We start from the raw sequence: 20,859 nt of genomic DNA, 5'->3' as shown, positions 1-20,859 counted from the left end.
CTCACCTGGAAGGGCCACAGAGAAGCTGGGAAGTGCTAGCCAAAGCTACAAAGAGCCCACCAAGAGGATGGTGTGAACAGCAACCTGCTACCTTTCCCCAACAGGCCGGGAGAGCCCTGACACAGCTGTGAGGGGCCACGTTTTTTTTGTTTTTGTTTTTTTTTGGTCCACCTCATTTCCACTTCTTCCACACCAAGCTAGTGGGAAACTGAAAGTGGCCTATCTTGATTTGTGTGGGAGTTCACTCCCTCCCACTCCCTCCTTCACCTCCTTACCCCTACCCTTACCAACCTCCAAACTCAGCTCCATGGATTGGTTCTAGCACCAACCTGTCCTTTTTTCTTCCTTCTTTTTTCTTTTCTTTTCTTTTTCTTTTTGTCGAGGCTTTAGGGGAATTGCCAAGACCTGTTTCATGCATGTCCACTGGCGGCAGGTTCAACTTTGACGATGGGGGGTCATACTGTGGAGGGTGGGAGGAGGGCAAGGCGCACGGTCACGGGATCTGCACTGGACCCAAAGGCCAGGGCGAGTACTGCGGCTCCTGGGCCCATGGGTTTGAACTGCTGGGTGTCTACACTTGGCCCAGCGGGAACACCTACCAGGGCACCTGGGCTCAGGGCAAGAGACACGGTGTGGGCGTTGAGAATAAAGGCCGCTGGGTGTACAAAGGCGAGTGGACGAATGGCTTTAAAGGACGCTATGGCGTGCGGGAGAGCACGGGGACAAGCGGGAAGTACGAAGGGACATGGAACAACGGCCTGCAGGACGGATACGGAACAGAGACGTACTCGGATGGAGGTAAGAACTATAGGAGATACAGAAGGACAGATGCATTGTGGGTGTTTTGGGAGTTGGTTTGTGTGTGGCAGAAGGCACACCACACAGTTCCTGTCAATGAGCGATATTTGACAACTGTCCTCTGTGAAAACAACCTCTTACTGGTTGATGATTGACAGGCTGAGAGCAGATGCACAGTAGGAGGAACTTTTCTAAAGGTTTTCTAGGGTCATCCCTTCTTCTATCACGCCTTGTTAACACACACATGCTCATGCTGAGCCAAGAGGTTGCGCCGGGACAGCTTTTGAAAATGAACTTGCTCTAATTTTCTGTCTCTGATTCCTCTTTTCTCTGTCTTTCTCCTCCTCTTCTTCATGTCCTCCCAACCCTCAACTTTCAATTCAGCTGCTTGAGGACACTCTGTGTATTTAGAGTCCTTCAATTCAGGCCACGCAGTCTTAAGGGATGAGTGAAAGGTTAGAGGGATGGAAGAGGACATCAGCTCCCAAGTAACAAGCCCCAAAAACATTGCTGAACAAAGGACAGACATTACATTTGTGCACTTTTTCATAATTTCCTAGTTACCTAAAATTTGAACTAGTTTGTATAGGACAGAAGTTTTTACCCATCTTGCACTTGACCTGGCTGCAGTATTTGCTTTTATAGGGAGGGATATTTTCTCTACTTGTATTAATGGGCTTGAATTGCTAGAGGAAAGTGCTATCAGAAAAGATAGATTGCTAATGCATGTTTTTCTGTCAGACCAGATGCACCAAAACTACTCGTAAGTCTTATATTTTTAGTGTTTCTTTTCAGGAGATTAAGGAAGCCTTTAAAAGGTCTTTTTTCAGATGTTTTAAGGCTTAATTTTACCCCTCAAGCCAGAAAAAAGTCCCACAGAAATACATGAAATCTTTCCCACTGTTCTTTTTTTCCTGTTTCAGGACCATGGACAGTGAATAATGTTTATCCAGGAAAAGTAACAATCAGAAAGTAAATTAAAAGTTGGGAACTGGTTGGAGGTCAGTCTTGTGATTTCCAAATGGTGTGCAGTTACCATACAGCCTTGGTGGTGGCAGCGTTCCAGATTGAGAATTGTTGGTTAGCACAAAAATAAACCGACTGTTCATCAGTGTGCACATTATTAGTATTCCACTCCCGCTGGTGCTTTTTCCACTCCACTTTAAGCCATTACAGTAATTTCCCCTGCTTATTAAAACTGGCCCTACACATCTACAGTCATGTTAGTCAGTCAAATGCGGCAATAAATACAAAAGTCAGCATGCTGATATCTTTATGACAAGGGAAGTGTAACGTTTATAATGTTTATCATTCTTTATTAGCATGCTAACATGCTATCATTTACTGATTAGCAATAAACCCAGTGGCATATGGCTTATCTCCCCAGTTTGGCTAGAATAACTACCGGTATATTAAAATACTTTTTAATTGGAATTTTGATCCAAGGAATCAAAACTATCATAGTAAACCTGTGGAGACCATAAGTACATTCACAATTCGGTGCTATTCCATCCAATACTTGTCGAAATATTTAATTTTATAATAAAAATGATAATCATAAGAGCCACTTGCATGACTACAAATACAGCCAATATCAGCACACTATTTGTGCTGAACACCCAAAAGCATCCATCAATCTGCTAGGGACACCAGATGAAATGTTGGTCGCCTAAATGCATGAAATACATCTGTGTTTGTCATCTGACCATGTTGAAAAAGCAAAACATGTAATTATACATTTGATTATTCTTCTTTCATTTGTAGAGTCTTCCAAATCTGCATCACAATTGCCCTGAAAATAAAATCAGTTGCACGTTCAGTCTCTTAGGCTGTGACTTAGTTCAGTTGCTGTGAGTGCGACTGCACATGCATACACTACATTGCATGCATGTGCAAAAACTGCACAGCCATGAAATCTGGCGGTATGTGTGTAAGTATAGAGCTGACAGTAGCATACGTGCCGCTAAAGCCTTGTTACATAACTCTACAACTACCAGGCCGCGTTACGCTGCTCTTCACGACACACAAACACACACAGTCCCGAGCAGCCCGATAAAATCCGCAGACCAGACTGGTTTCAGGGGTTGATTGGGTACAAAGGAGAATAAGTCGGCTTGATAGATGACCAGACAGATGGAAGAGATGGACAGACTGACAGAGGGAGGCATAGATGATTCAACAGATGTACAGATTAATGGATGAATGGATCACTTATATGATGAACAGATAACTGAGAGATGGCTCACTCGGTGGATAGATTATTATCGTGATAGTTATGAGAGATACTCTCTAATCAGGAGGCGAGTGAGATCATTAAAGAAAGAAAGAGAAAGACAAAAATGGGCCTTTCAGAGAGGGATATGTTGGAGCGTAACTGTAGCATTTGAACCCACATACAGTAAATGCAGCAGAGATTGGCCTAGTTACGAGTGTTTATCTAGCTCCAACAGTACACAGTGTCCTTATTATAACAGCATGCATCTGTCCTTTTTATAGATCTGTGAGGTAATAAAACTAATATGTTTTAATAGAGGAAGTAACCATTGATGCTGGGGCAGAATTTAAGAAACAGAAAACAATAACCAGAAAAAGATAAATAGTTAAGTAACCAATGAAGAAGAATGCGAACATAAATCTTGCCTTGCTGCGGCCGAAAGTGTTCCTGACTTTACTTGTAATTATAAACCCGCATCGGCGCCTCCATGGTGTAGTGATGAACACATTCGCCTCACACACAAAAAAGGTGCCCAGTTCAAAATTGGGAGGAGACAAAATCCCAGTCTCAGGGGGTCACACGCTAGTGTGACTCCTAGGGATCCTCCCAAGCCTAGACAAATGTGTACATCAACTAAAAAGAAGCTGGTGGAGCCCAAAAGTTGTTTGCACCAAAAAAGATATTTTCTAGCTGTCCGGTCTGTGTGTGTGAAGAGAAATGTGAGCTTTTCCTACTTGCGTTTTATCCTTTTCCTATTTCCTATTTGTGCTAATGCAAACTTATATTACCACATGTAAATTATTTCTTCAAATGCCAATGCTGCCTAAATAATGTGTAAAAATTACTTGTTTTATCATCACTTTGGAAGAAGACATGCAGCACAGTTCAGTGCACTTTTTCCATTATCCAAGTTGTACAATCAAAATTAAGTGTGACGCAAAACAGAAAAAACAGAAAAGACACATTAAAACACCATAAACTCAAGTTTGGTGTCCACCAATTATTCAGAAAAAATCTGGGTCTACAGTTGATGGATGCTTGATTTGTGGCCAGTTTTACTGCCATTAGTTTTGGGTTGTGATCCGCATAGTGTGACATGGTCCAGTTCATGTTACAGCTTTCAGCAATTTGTGTAGCTGCTCCATGGATGCCCATGACATTGTTGTCATTGTTCTTTCTTGGACCATTTTTGACACTGAATCACGGTTTGGTTCAGTTCTAGTCCAAAACCTTATTTGGAAGGTTCAGATTTACAGGAAATATGAAGAAAAAGGAAAAACGTGTCAAAGTTTTTAAATGAAATACGGTACTAATTGGCTCGAAAAAAATCCAAAGAATGTGTACACTTTACAGGTATTTTCTCGGCAAATGAAAGATACAGTAGAGGCTATTCAGAGGACATGAAAGCTATCAGAAAATAAAGTGCAGCTCAGTATACAGACAGTATTCACAGAAGCAGCAAAGTTAATCTGTTCATTAGGTTTTTCTCCTTTCATTCAAGTGGCAGTCGAAGGCTACGTCCTGAACTGACATCACAGTGTCCATGTCATGAATAGGGAGAGCAGTCAAAAAACTTTTAATTTGAAAGTAAATCTCCAAGGAAATTACTGGCAACCATGACAGTCTGCTATATATTGAATAAGGTTTTTGTTAACACTTATCCTGAGAAACTGGTGGTTGACGAGCGGTCACTGCTTTCAGGGCTGTGTGAAAGGGGCCTGATTCACTTGACTCTACACTGTCACAATTATTGTGACATGTCTAAAATATCGGACAAGTTAACGTCACATGGTTAGTAGTCATGTGACTGCAAAACTTCAATACAGTCTAAAAAAACCCATGAATCTTACACAGTGTCAGAAAACTCACTTTTCAGTCCTTTTTACCCCTCAGCCATAAAAGGGGTATTGGTGTCACCCCGCCAGGCGGGCAGCGTGGACATCCAAGTTTGTGAAGAAGACATAGGAGTTTAAAATTAATACCATAGCTGTTAATTTCCACTAAAAACTTGGATGAGTTTGAAAGTTTTCTGAAAATCTTATGAATACGATAGAGGTTTGAAATTGATACCACAGGTGTGTCTACTAGTAGGCTGAGGGGTAGCGCTGGTGGTCACAAGCATTTATTTTTCTAAATGCTAAATGAAGCATGAACATGAGCTTAAACTGCGCCAGGTCTAACTGTTATTGCTTATTAAGACAGCTTAAAAGTGATTTTAAATGTTTAGCTTAAAGCTGAAATAATCATTTTCCTTCATTGGTTTTCTGATACGGTCCAGTGCAGAGTGCCTCACAGTAAAATCTGCCTTACAGACTCACAGCTCTGTCATCTCCAGAGCAATATGAGCCAGAAGCCAAAGCATTCAAAGATGCTCTGCTGCCTACATACTTTTGAAACACGCTGTGCAATTTGAGTCAGCTACACTTCCCCTCCAACTCCACCTGATGCCAAATTTCTAGGAAACACTCCTCCTCCGTCTCTACCGCTGCTGTTTAGCTTTTCTCTTCGTTACTCTCCCACTTCTGCCAGCATCCCTCTCTCCTCCCACCTCTCTCCTCCCTCCCTCACTTTGCTGCATTTCCATGGAGCCGCGCTGTACAGTAGGGTTTCCATAGCAATGCTCACTGACATGCAGCAGGTCACTGTGTCACGAGGGACTTGATGTTCCTCGCTGCTATTGGCCACCCAGCCGACTCTGCCGAGCCCGGATTGGCTGGTTTGGCCTTCCGGGCTAATGTTGTTTACTGAGATGAAGAGCTAAGATGACTGATTACCAACCACATACAGAGAGAAGGAGAGAGGGAGTGGAGTAGAAAAATGAAAAGAGAGCAGTAGACGGATTCAGTAATCACTTTAGTGAGAGTTGAAGTCACAAAGAGAGATTACAGCTGTCACTGTGTACAACAGTGCTAACTGCTATGGATTACAGCAGTAGTGGTGAATATGCTATTGTCAGAGATGCACAAACTGACCTAAAAATTCCCCTTTCCAACTTATGTGAAGATGAAATGTCAAAAAGATAAGAAAAAGCGCGAGAGCATTCATGTCATGCCAGATGCTCAATCACACAAGGTGTGCGGCCGCTCACAAGTATTCCTGAACCTCCCTCATGTCCTCCAGCTGTTGGTAAATATGCTAAATCAGAATTATAATTGTTCTAAATTAACACACCCTGCTAGCCTGCTAAAAGCCGCTATCACTGCTGTAATTATTCTCGCTCTGGCCGTGTTATGTAAGCATAATAAATCTGCATAATAAATAATAAATCCACTTCTCTTGTTTTAAACTCACCCTGCAACGATAGGTGGGCCAAATGAGATCAAAAACCTGTTTCCTTTGGCTCGCTGATTAGTGAGACATGAGTTTTGGAGGAAAAATAACAAGCATGTGTAAAAGAATATATTTGAGAGAATATATTTGCAGTGTGTGTGGGAGGAATCACTTCGGCCAGAAGTGCCACTCTGCTTTCTATCACCCAGTCGGCCATGTAGTTAGCTCATGCCCTGTAGCAATGCATGTAACCAGCATATAATAGACTTATTAAACAGAATTATCTTAGACATGGCCAAGATAATGCTCGAAGTCTCAGACAACCCTAACAGGCTTACAACCGTGAGCACAGCTGAAGTCTTCTGAGCGTTGTTTCAGTCCCCGTCAGCTTCAGGACCGCTGTTTGCAGGAAAACCTTCACTTCTCACCTCTGTGTGGAAGAGAGGAAGGGAAAAGCAATTCACAAACAGTTTGAACTCTTACTTGTGGCTATCACAAGTCACAAGTAAGAATTGCATATTCAGACAGCCCCTTCCTCTCCTTTGACTCTACTTAGTTTCATGTATTCTGTCCTTCTACTGTCTACTTTTATGATTAGTTTATTTTAAGATTTTTTTTGTTTTGTAAAATCTCATCAAAAAGAGAAATATTGAAATTTCCCAAATTCTGAGGTTTGTCCTGTTGATTATTTTAGCCTTGAAAGAAAGTAAATTCAAAGGAAGTGTCATGCAAGTCAGCTGAATGCAGTATTTTACCTGCATGATGTGAAAACCAGCAATTCTTAGACGGTCCATTTGGATGAAGAAACATTTGAAACCAGCAGATGTTAAGCATTTTGGTTTAAAACATTATAAGGAATTATTAAAGCTGTTTACAGATAAATCAATATTGTAGTCGTGTTATTTTGATGTCATTATCGAGGTAGGTTTGCTGTTAGCGAAGTTGCTGATGTTGGTTTGCTAGTGGTAATTTTTAATAGCATTAGTTTACTTGTTAACTGAATGCTAAGATAATGTGATTGGCCATCTCCTTTCATTTTTGCCTTCAGCGTTTCTAGCAGCTATAGATTGTTTTTGACATACTCACCTTTATTTATGTAAACTGTATTTCTGTAAAAGCAAGAAGTCCTCAAGATAAATTCCTGGGAGGTCTGCAATATGATAGGAGGTTATAAGTCAAATCAAAGCATGATATTTTCAAAATAAAAGCTCTAAAGTTGTGTTTTATTTTTCAGTTGTTCTTTTGCAGTGCACAGTATTGATATCCTTTGTTATTTTATTTCCTCTTTTTAGAGACAATACCTAAAAAATCCAAACCAGGTCACTAGACGGTTAGTGGTGATGTATGCTATCTAATCTCAGGAGATTGTTTTTTGTCCCATGTGATTTTTAGAATGTTGAGTTGTGTTTCCAGATGTTGTGTGGCACCATTGTTGTTTCCTTTTATTTTTCACTTTCATAGTCACACACTCTTTGATTAGTTCTGGGTACCAAAACTAGTTGGTTAGATTAGAAAAAACATTATACAAGTCACAAAGCTCCATTGTCCATCTGGCAAAGTTGTTAAAATGATTAATCCTGGCCCTACAATGCAACTAAACATGTAGGTATCTCACCATTTTAATAATAATGCATTGGATTTATATAGCGCTTTTCAAGGCACCCAAAGCGCTTTACAATGACATTATTCATTCACGCTCACATTCACACACTGGTGGAGGCAAGCTACGGTTGTAGCCACAGCTGCCCTGGGGCAGACTGACAGAAGCGAGGCTGCCATATCGCGCCATCGGCCCCTCTGGCCAACACCAGTAGGCGGTAGGGTAAAGTGTCTTGCCCAAGGACACAACGACCAGGACAGAGAGGCCGGGGATCAAACCGGCGAACTTCCGGTTACAGGTGCCCTTCCCAACCCCCTGAGCCACGGTCGCCAGCCTTTACTGTAATATTACTACATTTATGGCTGAAAGCAAATGTAAAGTTAGGTCCATAGGTTTTGTTCGACAAGGGAACTTTGTTTGGTTTTGTTATTTTTTGTAATTGTGGCCTTTTTTAAGTGGATTTTAAATAAAACAATCAAGTGAATGAATTACTGACTTTAATTGCTTTAATTTAATTTCAGCTCCTGGGCATAGTCCCTATTTCCAGAAGTTTAAAAAGTTAAAAAAGTAATTGGACAAACTAACATAATTAAAATTATGTTATGCAAGTCTAGAAGTCACGGACATCAGCAAATGCTGAATTTCTTCCATTGTGATGCCAGGCCTTTACTTGCTGCTTGTTCGTGGGTCTCTCCTTCCAGTTTTGTCTTCAGTAACTGTAAAGCGGGCTGTATTGGTTTGAGATTATGTGATTGTCTTGGCCATTGAGGAATATCCGATTTCTTTGCCTTGAGAAACTCCTGGGTTGCTCTTGCAGTATTCTTTGAGTCAGGAAGTCACCCTCAACCAACTGCTAAAAGCATTCAAATGCCTAATATTGCTGTATTTGCTAAAGGGCGACCCAAGTACTGCTAAACTGGATATGTTGACAGGAAAAACTGTGTTGGCAGTAACCTTATTACTAATAATCTGTATTAGTTATAATTAGCTTCATACATCTTTGGGAAGTATTAGTTTTTTTGTTTTTTTAAATCCAACAAGATGTGATTATGATTAAGAGAATTAACTAAAGTATTACATTAACTAATCACGAATTGTTTAGCAGAAACTAACGCCACTTTAAGTATAAAGATTGTTTTCAACGCTTCGATGAAGATTTTTTGCAATAGTGCCTGTTTGAAATTTAGAACCCATGGACATCAACAAATGCTGTGTTTCGTCCCTTGAGATGCTCTATCAGGCATTTACTGCAGCCGGCTTCAGTGTCTGCTTGTTTGTGGATCTTTCTGCATCCAGTTTTATCTTCAGTGTTGGCTTGAGAACAAGTGACTGCGAAAGATCTCATTTCTTTGCCTTAAGAAACTCTCGGGTTGCTCTCACGGTATGCTTTGGGTCATTAATCATTTGCTCTGTGAAGCACTGAAAGAGAACATGAAATTACTATATTCTCATCCATTGGTTGATAGGTATTGTACTGTAATGCCAGGTCACCTTAATAGTACTGGCTGACAAGTTATCCAAATGTCCAAATCCTAAGTTGCTGCTTGCAAGAATAGAGAAGGTAAGAATTGACAGTGTCTTCTTTGGACACGTTTTTGAGTTGCCTTTCATGATGAATACTTTAAATTGTACAGCAGAAAGCTGTCGTCCATTCTTGCTCGGTGGTCATACAGTATCTCGGTTAGTACAGGATCTATTCTCTGTGAAGCCCAGTGGAGCTGAATGATGACTAATTCCTTTATTCTGTGCAAGATGATCCTGTTAAGCACTTTGCCTGGTATGGATAGGATTGTAATCCCACGGTAGTTTGCACAGTTGATGAGGTCACCCGTTTGCTGTATTGACGTAAAAGGAAAAGCATCTTCCCCGTGTTGCTGGCAGGTCTTGATCCCTTTCCAGATTCCTTTTTTGATTTATTTATGATCTTTGCTGCTTATCCCCTTCAGTATTTCTTCTTCCACTGGCTTTTCAGGCATCTTTTACTTGTCTGGTAAGAGCGCCGTCATGCTGCTAGTTTATTTATGAATGCCAGGCCACTGTGCTTTTCTTTTTTCATGCTCTTTCTCATTGAGCCATTGACATCATGCATTTTCTTCTTTACCATTTCTTTCTGAAAGTAAAGCGTGTTCTGTTGGTAAGAAAGATGCACATACGTATACGACACTGAAAAGGATTGTGGAACTCCATTTGATTAAGGGTTGCATAAGAAAATGGGAAGTAATTTATACACATGCATTTATAAAAACAATATGTATCCAACTTGATCCACTTGAAGGTTTCAACAAATGAATAAATGCAACAAAAAAGCAAAGTGATCCTGAAGTCTTACAAAATTCCACCGACTGTTTCACAGCCCAGAACATCCAACTCAGTGACTGTGAAGCAAATCATGCAAGCCTGAAATGGGGAACAAAAGGACACCAGTTGACGAACATGGATGCAAACAATGAGAATTTTAAACAGACTAAATGTTTTATGGGGAACAAAGAAATCTGACTGACTGAGGTTAAGGACACATGAGGGTATTTGTTTTTTTATAAGTGCCAAACCATTCATAGATGGATAAACTATTATTACGAAAACACTGGTTACAAAATGATAGAAAATTTTAGGCATTTTTTCAATGTGCAGGTCATCAGCATGTCATCGCGTTATCACAGGCCTTTTTTATGAAATTTCTGAGCAGATGAATAATCCTCAAATGGCAATCTGAAAGACTCAGACAGAAAAAAGGGGCCCAAGCAAAATCCCTTAAACGGATAATAGTCCCACACAGCGATTTAGGCAGGAAGAGGTTTAGCTTTGAACAGACTTTCCTTGCTTTCAGTGTTCAGTGATTTGACCAGTTTAGTGTGTTTGTCTGCATGCCTGCACAGCCTGACTGTACTGCCCTTTTTCTTGGCTTGTTGCCTGTCGGTTTTCTTGTCTACCTGTCTTTAGTTACCATCTGTCTTTCCTTCTGTTTGTGTAGTTGCTGTTTTTCTCCCCCAGCCGATGTGTCCGTGCACCGTCCTCAGGGCTCTCTCTCTCTTTGCCTCTCTTCAGTAGTTTTTCTCTCTACAGTCTGCTCCAATGCATAGCATAATAGTAATAATAATAATAAGAAAAATAATATAAATCTATATCTATAAATATAAATATATATAAATATAAATAGATTGATGCATAAGATTTAATTCTTCCTCTTAAACGAAAAGATTTTTTAGTGAAAAATGCCCATAAAAAAAACAAGTTTTCAGAAGTGTAACTTGTTGTTTATCATTTTTTTCCTAGGGTCATTACTATTATGCGCCTTCTATAAAGCCAAAACAACAACAACAACCCATCTGCAGGCTTTAGCTTATGTAACGGGAGAAGTTTTATGTTTGCAGTGAGGATTAATGGTGCTGACTAAATCATGAAACTCTAAATATCTGTCTTGGAAGTCTGCCCCGCACTGTTGTTGATGCGTTACTAACTGCGTAGATGGAGTTTGCCCTAGAAGCGCTTGGGATGGTGTAGTGTTATATGAACAGCAACTGCCTGGACTGGAAGCATCATGATCCTCCTTCATGATATACAAGCTATAAGGGGTTGAACCGTTACAGTACTGACCCATGTAAGTTTCATTAAAGCTTATACGTATGCATTATTAGGGGAATAGCCAGCACATCTCCTAGACTTGAGCTAGTTTGAGTAAAGCTTCAGTCACACAGATCTAGAGACATGTTGGAGACCACTTGGCAAACTCCATGGTTGTCTGTAGTTTGGAAGATGCCAATGTGTCTGAAAACACTCTCCAGTTCATTATCCAAGTTGTAGTGAAACTTGAAAAAGTGCATCGCAAGTGGAGAAAGATCACATTCAATGGAAAACATCCTGATTTTATCAAGTTTACTTTATTTCACCTGTTCTGTTGAGGTATAGCAACTCAGGAATGTAGCTCTCGCAAAGTCTCTCAGAGTTTGTCTCTGACAGATGTAAATCCATACTCAATATCTTAGGAAACAATCCACCTTGTCAAATAGCCGTTTCCAGCCTCTCCCACACTGTAGCCAAAATGAGGGAAAGCTTGTTGCTGTGCACAGACATTTAACATTTTGTGAGGATTTTTTACCTAACTTGTCACTGAATCTTGGAAGACCTCTGCTGAGCAGGACCTAAAATCTTGTCTGGTCAGACATATTGGAGTTTTCTTGTGCAGATGTTTAATGAGAGGGTTTCAAGTGCTATGGAAGGCCTAAATATATTGAAAAAACTTTTCATGTATGACATATCGGGTCTATTACCAGAGTCAGACTTGTCATTTTCTTTTCTTAAGTGGTAAAAATGTGGCGCACACTGTCATGTCCTGTAGCTTGACAGCTTCATGTGGCAAACTGATCCTTAACCTACTGACTAGTCCAGTCTAAGGGATCTGCTGGAGGGGAGAGGTTTCCACTCATGTGTCCCCCTTCTGTTTGGCTTGCTACAGCCTCATAGACGTTGGCTTCAGCGACGGCTGCCTCTGCATCACGTTGCTGATGGAGCGCTTCTAACTTGTTCTTCCAGTTTGAGCTCTGCCTGCTTAGCTCTCATTTCCATTCATTTCCTTCTGAGTGAATTCTGCTCTTGTTTTTGCAGTTTCTGCCTTTATGCAACCACTGACTGCAGCCAGCTTGCTGATGACTTACTGGAAATCTTCAATGATTTAGAAATGCGTATCCATATAGATGTAGTTTATCTGTAGTGTATCTGTCCACCTGAGATCTATTGCTGTAGATGCAATTTCCCTTTTTATTGTTCTGCCATTAGTGACCTAAGCAGACTGAGAGGTTTTCAAAAAGCCACAGGTAGTAATGTCTTTTTTAAGACATTCCCTTCAGCATGCTAAACAGAAACAATGTGTCAATTTCTGTAAGAAATTAACAATAATATTTTGTAAATGGTGATATAACCAGTATCAAACACACATACAGTAAATGATGTAAAAGAAAGCCTGCTAAATAATTGCTGCCAAGCTATGCATTAGACATGAAGAGTGTTATATAACTTCACAAAACAAGTGTAGATGAGCAGTTTTCACAAGCACAGTATAGCTGCACATCTGAAACACTCACAGAAAACACAGCAGATAGAGCATAATAAAACTTACAGCTGCATAGCCACTATATACAGGGTATTTGTTCATATAAGACCTTCAATAATAAATCAAAAACATACTTAAAGCTCCTAAAATGATGACTGAAATTCTTTTAAACAACTTTGCAAGCAACAGAGAGGCTAAACGACAAAGACTTCAAGCTCTTCAACTTTTCACTATGAGAGCACAGGTGAGTGGCTGCCTGCTTCTCGCTTTGCTAAGTCCAGATTTACTGCTGCAACACATAAAATATGAACACAGAAAACAATGTCCCCACTGATGGGTGAGATTTAATCTCCACCAGCACAGCTTACATTCTGCACATTTTGCTGTTCCACCCTGCAAAATAGTTTGCAAGTGTTTGCCGACAGTCAAGTCAGCATCTTCCATGCAAACTGCTGGTGACCACGGCAACCTACTAGATCCCAAAGCAATCAGTTTTTGGTGCAGTCGTAAAGCTCTTTGTGACCAGTTTCACTCCAATGACCACAAGCAACAACCAGGCATTTGTACCGAGCGTCTGCAACATAAAGGAGGAAAAGTGTTTGATAAACTCAGCCTTGTCTCATCTTATGTTTTTCTCCCTCCCCATCTCTCTCATATACACAAGGGCAAGTGCTGACATGGTAAAACAACACATTTATAATTCATATAATAACCAGTTTGAGCTCCTTCCAGCTTGTCTTGCTCCATGTTTTTTCTTTGCAAGTGCTGTGCATCACAAATCAATACTTTGAGGTGTAAAGTAGTCTGCTATGCAATAATGTGGACACACGAGAACCACAGACTAAGAATCACAGACACCTAGCCATGTAATCAAATTTTTTGTGTGTGTGTACAGTCCAGTAATACTTTAAAGATTTCTGTTTGCTGTGAATGAAATACAGACCCTATAATGCAGAGGGTTTTTAACCTAAAAACAGAGGACAGACACGCGCATTTGTTAAAGAGACAATTATGAATTCAGCCTGGGGGTTGGCGCGTGATCAGATCGCTGTGACTCTGTGATGTTTCCGCAGCTTTGATCTCGCCGTGTTAACTCTTTCCGCGCAGCTGCCTTGTCCTTGTTGCAGTAGTTGCAATGAGAGTCCGCTTTGCTTGTGCTTCCTGCTGGCTTCCAGGCAAAATCAGTGAAATTGTTTTGGCGTGGGAGCTGTGGAGCAGATTCTCCTTGCGACTGTACTCCTGAGGTTGAGGCGTTGACATCCCAACAGTGTTTGTTTTGTCAGTGCAGCCACGGCAGGATAATCCAATCCAGTGTATGTTCTGTCAGAAAACTCCTGTACAGTTACCCCACTGCACTTGCTTTCAGCAAAGTCTCTGTAAGGTGTGATATTGCAGTAAAATCACTGCCAGCTGCCTTACGCTGTATTTTCCAGCACCATGGAGAGCGACAGGCAGACTGAGGGTGGTATACGCTTCCAAGAAGTCATGAAAAAGCTCAAACCCACATACTGCTTCACATATATTCATTCATTTACACACTCACTTGCCATTTTCTTTGGTGCACCCAGCTGCAGTTAACACAGCCTTCAATAACTCCTACATGCTTGAAGGTTTCAGTGTTTCAGTGTTTGTGTTAGTGCTATAGAGAGGTGCTGATTCAATGTAACAGGCAGTTTTGAAGCTGCTGATATCTTGTATTGTGTTATAATCCTTTTTTTCAGTATTTACAGAAATATTACTGTATTTAAGTCTATGAATCACAGAGTTAAGTAATAATCTAGATGTAATTTAGCTAATAATAATCCAGTAGTTTAGAAATGTGGGATAAATACATGTTCATAAATGTGTAGGGCATACAGGACGATGTAAAACATTTACACGTCCTTCTGGATTCCTGTACTCATCGTACACACTAAGCTTAGCAGCACGGTGCTGAAGCGGTTACTTCTTGGTTCAATTATTATTTCACAGTTTAGCTTGTTGTTAGCTATTTTAAACATTTATCTGTTATAATAACTGGACTGTAAACAGCAGCGCTGTAAACAATGATCCGCACACAGAGACATTACCCTAGTAGCACAGAAACAAGCTTTCCAGCACAGTGCATGGGTAGTATGTAGAGTGTACTACATACTACCTATAGTATACTGTGTATAGTATAAGAAATCCTCCTATTTGGAGGTTTTACTGTAACAGCAAATGAAACAAAAACTTGTCCCGTTTTTCACACTTTACTCATACAGTTAATTTAAAGGGATAGGTCATTATTTTGGGAAATGTACTCATTTATTGTCATATTTGTATGGTTGATGCAAAACTACGGTCAACTTTGCCAGACTAGAAAAAATCCAGTAGTTTAAAAGCTGACAATTGAAGTATGAAACGTTAAATTGTTGCCTTCTATTTAAAGGTTTATTAGCAAAAGGCTTGGGCCTGATTTTTTCTTTTTCTTTTAGAAATATCTTCAAGTGGATTGGTAATAAATGAAAGTATAAGGTATAATGACTTTTTAAGTACCTGTGGGTGAAGCCAACAGCTTCATATTCTAATTTTAGCAGCACTACTTTAAAAAATGTCTTAAAAATATATAATATCCTTTACATTTTGTACATTCGTGTACAGGAGCAGCATAATGAAAAATCAGTGTAATAGTCGTACTTTTAAAAAATATATTTTGTATGTTTTTTCCTTTTTGGATGCGGCTGATGCTTCTTTTTTAAAATAATTTCTACAACTGCCTTTTTAAATGAACGTGACCTGTTGTAGCGACGGGTTATTTCCGTTCTGCTCTGTCAGCACAAACACGCACTCGCAGGTGATGCTCGCTCTTCTTGCGCTGGCCTTGGAGCGTTCTGGCGGCCATTTAATGAAATGGTAATCTCGTCAAGCTGCTGCACAGGTGCTCGTTTGTGCATGTGTGTGCGAGTGTTCTTTGATCCGCCTTTCATATGGTCGTACAGCTGTGTGCTGATGTGATTACAAAGGCCTTGCCAGATGTGCTGGCCAGCTGTCTGTGACACAGCCTCTGTTTGTTTTTGTGTGTGTGTGTGTCTGTGTGTGTAGGGGGGTGAGTGGTGGTATGATGCAGCACTTCGTGGGGGCAGGTTCAGATTTAACACCACCGCTCACACGGGCTTTTTTGAAAGCGGCGTCTGGGTGCTTGTTGTGCCCATGTGAGCGTGTTCTCGTGTGTCCTGGAATACGATTGGCTTATAATATTGGCTTCATTCAGCACTTCCCATTTCACCGACACTTTACCCCACTAGGGAAACGTTTGTGTGTGTTTGTGATGGAGACAGAGAATGTGGTTGCAGTCCTTATATGGTCATGTAGTTTGGTTTTGAGAGAGTGCGTTCACTACAGAATGAATCAGAGTGCTGTTACATCAGAGGTATGGGCAGGCGGGATGGATTACTTGGCCTCCTATTGGAACACACACTTCCGTGGAGAGTGAGAGAGAGAAAGAGGAATGACGGAACATGCATGCATATGCATACTCAGATGCCCTACTTTTCAGCAACACAGAGATATAGGGACTGTTATGTAGCAAGGGATGCGGACAGTGCAGATTCATGGTGTGAATGAATGGGAGTGACAAAAGGAAGCCAATCCCATGTACTGGTTCCCAACACCTTAGCACAGCGAACACAAAAAAAGAGGAACTAGTGAAATCTACAAATGCTTGGTAATGAATGAAGTGTAGAATGAATTACACCAAACTGCGGGTTGCTAGAGGGCTGGAGCCTATCCCAGCCACCACTGGGCAAGAGGCGGGTACACCGTGGACAGGTCGCCAATCTGACGCAGGGCCAACACAGAGAGAGACAATCGTTCACACTCACAGTTAATTAGTTAAATTAAATACCAGAGAGTACAAAAAATCAGTAATTTGCAGCAAGTGGTGTAAGTGTTCATTACTCACAGATGAACTAAACATCACTGGATTAAATCTGTTCTCCAGTAAATTTTCATTATCATCTGTATAACGATTAATTAAGTCATTCAGGAACTCCTCATTAATGATGCTTTATTGGTCATGTCTATATTTCCTTTATTGAGAAATAAAACCAGAAGCAAATGCTTTAATTTTTAAATGTTGCCAGGAAACTATTGTAGTTTTGGTGTTTTTATATTGTTATTTCAGATCTTTAGTTTGACTTTGAAATGTGGATTTTTGGGTTAAGTGAACTAAGTAGTCCAGAGACCCTAGAATAGAAGGTATTATAGATAAATACTAATATCTGGTATAAGTAAGTCAAGCTGAGCGATGGAGCTAAGGAGTTTGTTTACTGACCTCAGGAAACTTCTTTTTATCCAAAACCGTCGTCCCTCTCTCTTCAGTAGTCTTCTGCTAAATCAAATGGTTCTCTCAGGGTCACAGTAGCCGTAGGTTAGTGCATGTACCACATAACTGCAGCACCTACTGTGTTAATGTCACAAACCCCTCACTGCTCTTTACGCCTCCTCTCCTTCCCTATCAAAAACAAGAGTGTGCGATGGTGAAGATACCAGCAGAGCAAAGCAGAAAGAAAACAGAGAGAAGCTAGCCCAGCCAGACAGCTAGCAGGATGAAAGCTATGATGTTGTTTTCTGAGTTAGTGCACGCTGATAGCTATTATTTACTGGTAAAAAAAAAAAAAAGTTTTTGGTTTTTGCCAGGCTTGCAGTGCTTTTTCCAATTCTTCATTTCATATTTGGTGCTGAGTCTAATAAATTCCACCATAGATACAAATTTTTGATGATATATATATATATAAATCTTAAACATATAGATATTGCTGTATGTGTGACGGTGTTCATGCAAAGTTTAGTTCCAACAATTTCTTAAGGAGACGATTGGGTAAATACAGGCAAATATAAATGATACATTATTAATAAATTGGAGTCTACATGCAGTATATGCTGTAGGTTTTGGAAATATTTCACACTGTATACAAAAGATGGCCTCTCCTGGGAGAGCATGCTGTGGTTTTTTGGATTGTTTCATTGAGACCTCTTGTTTGACAATTTGGCCATCGCCATCTCGCTTTCATTTGTTTGTTTATTTTTGTTCGTTAACGTATTTGTAAAGGGGGTACACCTGCTAATGTTAGCACTGGCTCACTAGCAATTAATTGACAGCAATGTTAAGCTACAGTCCATTATTTGCTAATTGACTTTAGTTGAGTTCCACTGTTATCAGCAGATATATTAACATTAGAGACCAAAACCTAAACATGTTTATTTCTGCTGATGGGTATTGTTAGATCCCAGTTACCCCTGTACACAAAGTCTAGGCCTGCTCTCCTTGTAAAGGGTCTGCGTGGCTGATCCTGTGGCTCTTGCTTATCTTCTTGTATATTGTGACCGTTCTACAGAAAGACTTCCTGTTAATGCACATCTGTCATTCAGACTCATTACAGAATAATTATTTTCAATTATTTTGTTCAATTTATAATGCTGCATTTCAAGCAAAATTACCATTAGTGCAGTCACATCCGTATATATCTCTGAACTCCATATTTAGGGACAGATATTAACCTTTAAAGCCCGAATCATGAAATTGTTGCCAGAAAATTTAAAGTTAAATTTAAAGTTTTTGAAAATTAAGCATTTATTCAGGCAATTTTAAAAAGTCAATTAAATATGAATGTGCTTAAATGAGTTTTAACTTTTCATCATATTTGCTACATCCCACATTTTGTGCAATGTATTGATTAAAATGTATCATTTATGTAAGTTTGACTCACAAAAACTGGGCATTAAGGGGTTAAAACCCTTATTTAGACAGTCTCAGGTGGATGAGGCTTTGGGGATCTCAGGCTCAGACATTATGTTAACAACAAACTCTATGGGGATTTAACTTGAGCCTACACCCATATATGAACAACTGCACTTTAACACTTTTGTGTTGAAGGCAGGTATTTCTAGGCAAAACTTTTTGGCACATTTTAATTAATGCGACTGTAAGTATTTTGCTTAACAGCTGGCTGAAATGATCACTTGTGAAATCCCTCATTTAACACATAAAGAAAGCCGTTTTCTTCCCGTTTTTGAATTAGAAAGTTTTTATTATGTATCTGACTCTGTAGCTGTGGCAACTATAGTGTCAGTCGACACAGTAAAGGTGTACAAATTAATCATTATGTGTGAATTATTATTACTTTATGACTTTCATTAATGCCATAAAGCACTGATTGTTGTCAGTGGTTGAGATTTTGTTGTTTGTTTATGCATCTCCATGTGATCTTGATCAGGTCTAATCAGTGTTTTCTTCTTTCCCCCTCAGGAACATTTCAGGGTCAGTGGGTTGGCGGGATGCGTCATGGCTACGGAGTTCGTCAGAGCGTCCCTTACGGTATGGCGGCCGTTATCCGCTCCCCGCTTCGTACCTCCATAAACTCTCTCCGCTCCGGTTCAGAGCACAGCAATGGGACAGCTCTGCTGGACCGGACTGGGGCAGTGGTTCCTGGACCTCCCCCCCTTCCTGGCACGCTGACCACCAGCGTCTCCATGTGCAGCACAGGCAGCAGTGGCAGCAGCCCCGCGGTGTCTCGGGGAGGTTTTGTGCTGACGGCGCACAGCGAGGCTGAGCTGCTGAAGGGGAAGAGGAAGGGCGGGCTTTTTCGAAGATCCATCCTGTCAGGTCTCAAGCTGAGGAAGTCAGAGTCCAGGAGCTCTTTGGCCTCCCAGAGGTCTAAACAGAGCTCATTCAGGAGTGAAGCTGGCATGAGTACCGTGTCCTCTGCTGCATCTGATATCAACTCTACCATCAGGTAATGGCACGTAGATGATAGAGATAGTAGGTTTGGGCTGCTGCAGGATACCAGATATAAAAGACCCACAAATACTTTTTTGCACATATAGTTTTCATCCAAATTTGCGGCAATCTGCCATTAGTTTGAAGCCTGTTTCATGCTGTATACTAGGGCACGATTTTAGCTCACTGGCTGAGCAGGTGCGCATATGCCTTCTGACTAAAACGCACCTGACTGGGTTCAAGTCTAACCTGCAGCCCTTTCCTGTCTACTCCGCACTGTTTAACTATCAAATGAAGGCAAAAAAAAGCCCAAAAATAAACCTTAGAAATCCAGCATACTGTGTTGGTTAACTAAAACTGATTCCTTGATCGGTTCCACAGTAATCATACTGATACCCATCATTGTCGCTTCTCATGTTTGGTAGAGTGTGTTTTCTTTGTGTTTTAGTTACGCAATCTAATATATTTATCCCTGAAAAGTTCGAATGTACTGTAAAAGTCAGACATTTAACACTCTAAGAAATTCTGGCAGGATTTTAACTCAACAGCAATGTTTACTTGAAAAGTATGTCAATCAAACATGAGTCTATCCACCAAAAAACATACAACTAACACCACATACTGTGGTCTGATTTCTTAATTCACACAAGAGGAAGTCTAGCTTTGAAAGACTGTGACTGGAATGACTTTGGAACGTGGTTAGTCGAACCTGGTGAGTCAGATATCAACTCTGTCACAGGGTAGTGGAATGACGTACTATGAAAGTGACCTGTCCTTCATTTGGAGGACAAGGATTCAAGGAAAAAACAAACACCTGTTCTTCTTAAGTGCCTTTAAAATGGATTGGGGTACATTCCAAAGGAGACTATAGGTCAAAGGTCAGTATGCTGGTCCACTGGACCGGTGCCTGAGAAGACGGTTAATGCCAGTTTCATTCATTGCGTGAACTTCAGCTTCTTAATCTGGCTTAGATGTTACATGGAAGTGCTTGGCGTCAAACTCCAGGTATGCTGGATTGAGGCGGCTTATTTTGAGTTGAGTCGCCACCTCGTAACCTAATGGCTGGCAGTAGTAGATATTCTTAATATAGTCACCGTGGCACAGAAGTCTGGCTCTGGCTGTTTCATGTGACCTTTTGATGGACCATGAATAAAAATTGATTAAGAACCTGCATGCATCCGCTGTTCAGA

At 40.5% G+C, this 20,859-nt stretch overlaps 1 protein-coding gene across 1 annotated transcript in view; it reads left to right on the top strand.

The window, feature by feature from the left end:
* The first annotated feature begins 222 nt into the window (after positions 1-222).
* Positions 223-20,859, top strand: part of jph3b (junctophilin 3b) — a 52,594-nt gene continuing 31,957 nt past the window's right edge. Inside the window, exons 1-2 of the mRNA XM_039614452.1 lie at positions 223-798; positions 19,199-19,685. Of these exons, the coding sequence (XP_039470386.1) occupies positions 417-798; positions 19,199-19,685 (869 nt within the window). The 5' untranslated portion in view covers positions 223-416. The remainder of the gene's footprint in view (positions 799-19,198; positions 19,686-20,859) is intronic.

Source organism: Oreochromis aureus, linkage group 7 (assembly GCF_013358895.1).
Source record: "Oreochromis aureus strain Israel breed Guangdong linkage group 7, ZZ_aureus, whole genome shotgun sequence".
NCBI classification, from domain to species: Eukaryota; Metazoa; Chordata; class Actinopteri; order Cichliformes; family Cichlidae; genus Oreochromis; species Oreochromis aureus.
This window is presented reverse-complemented; position numbering and strand designations above follow the sequence as displayed.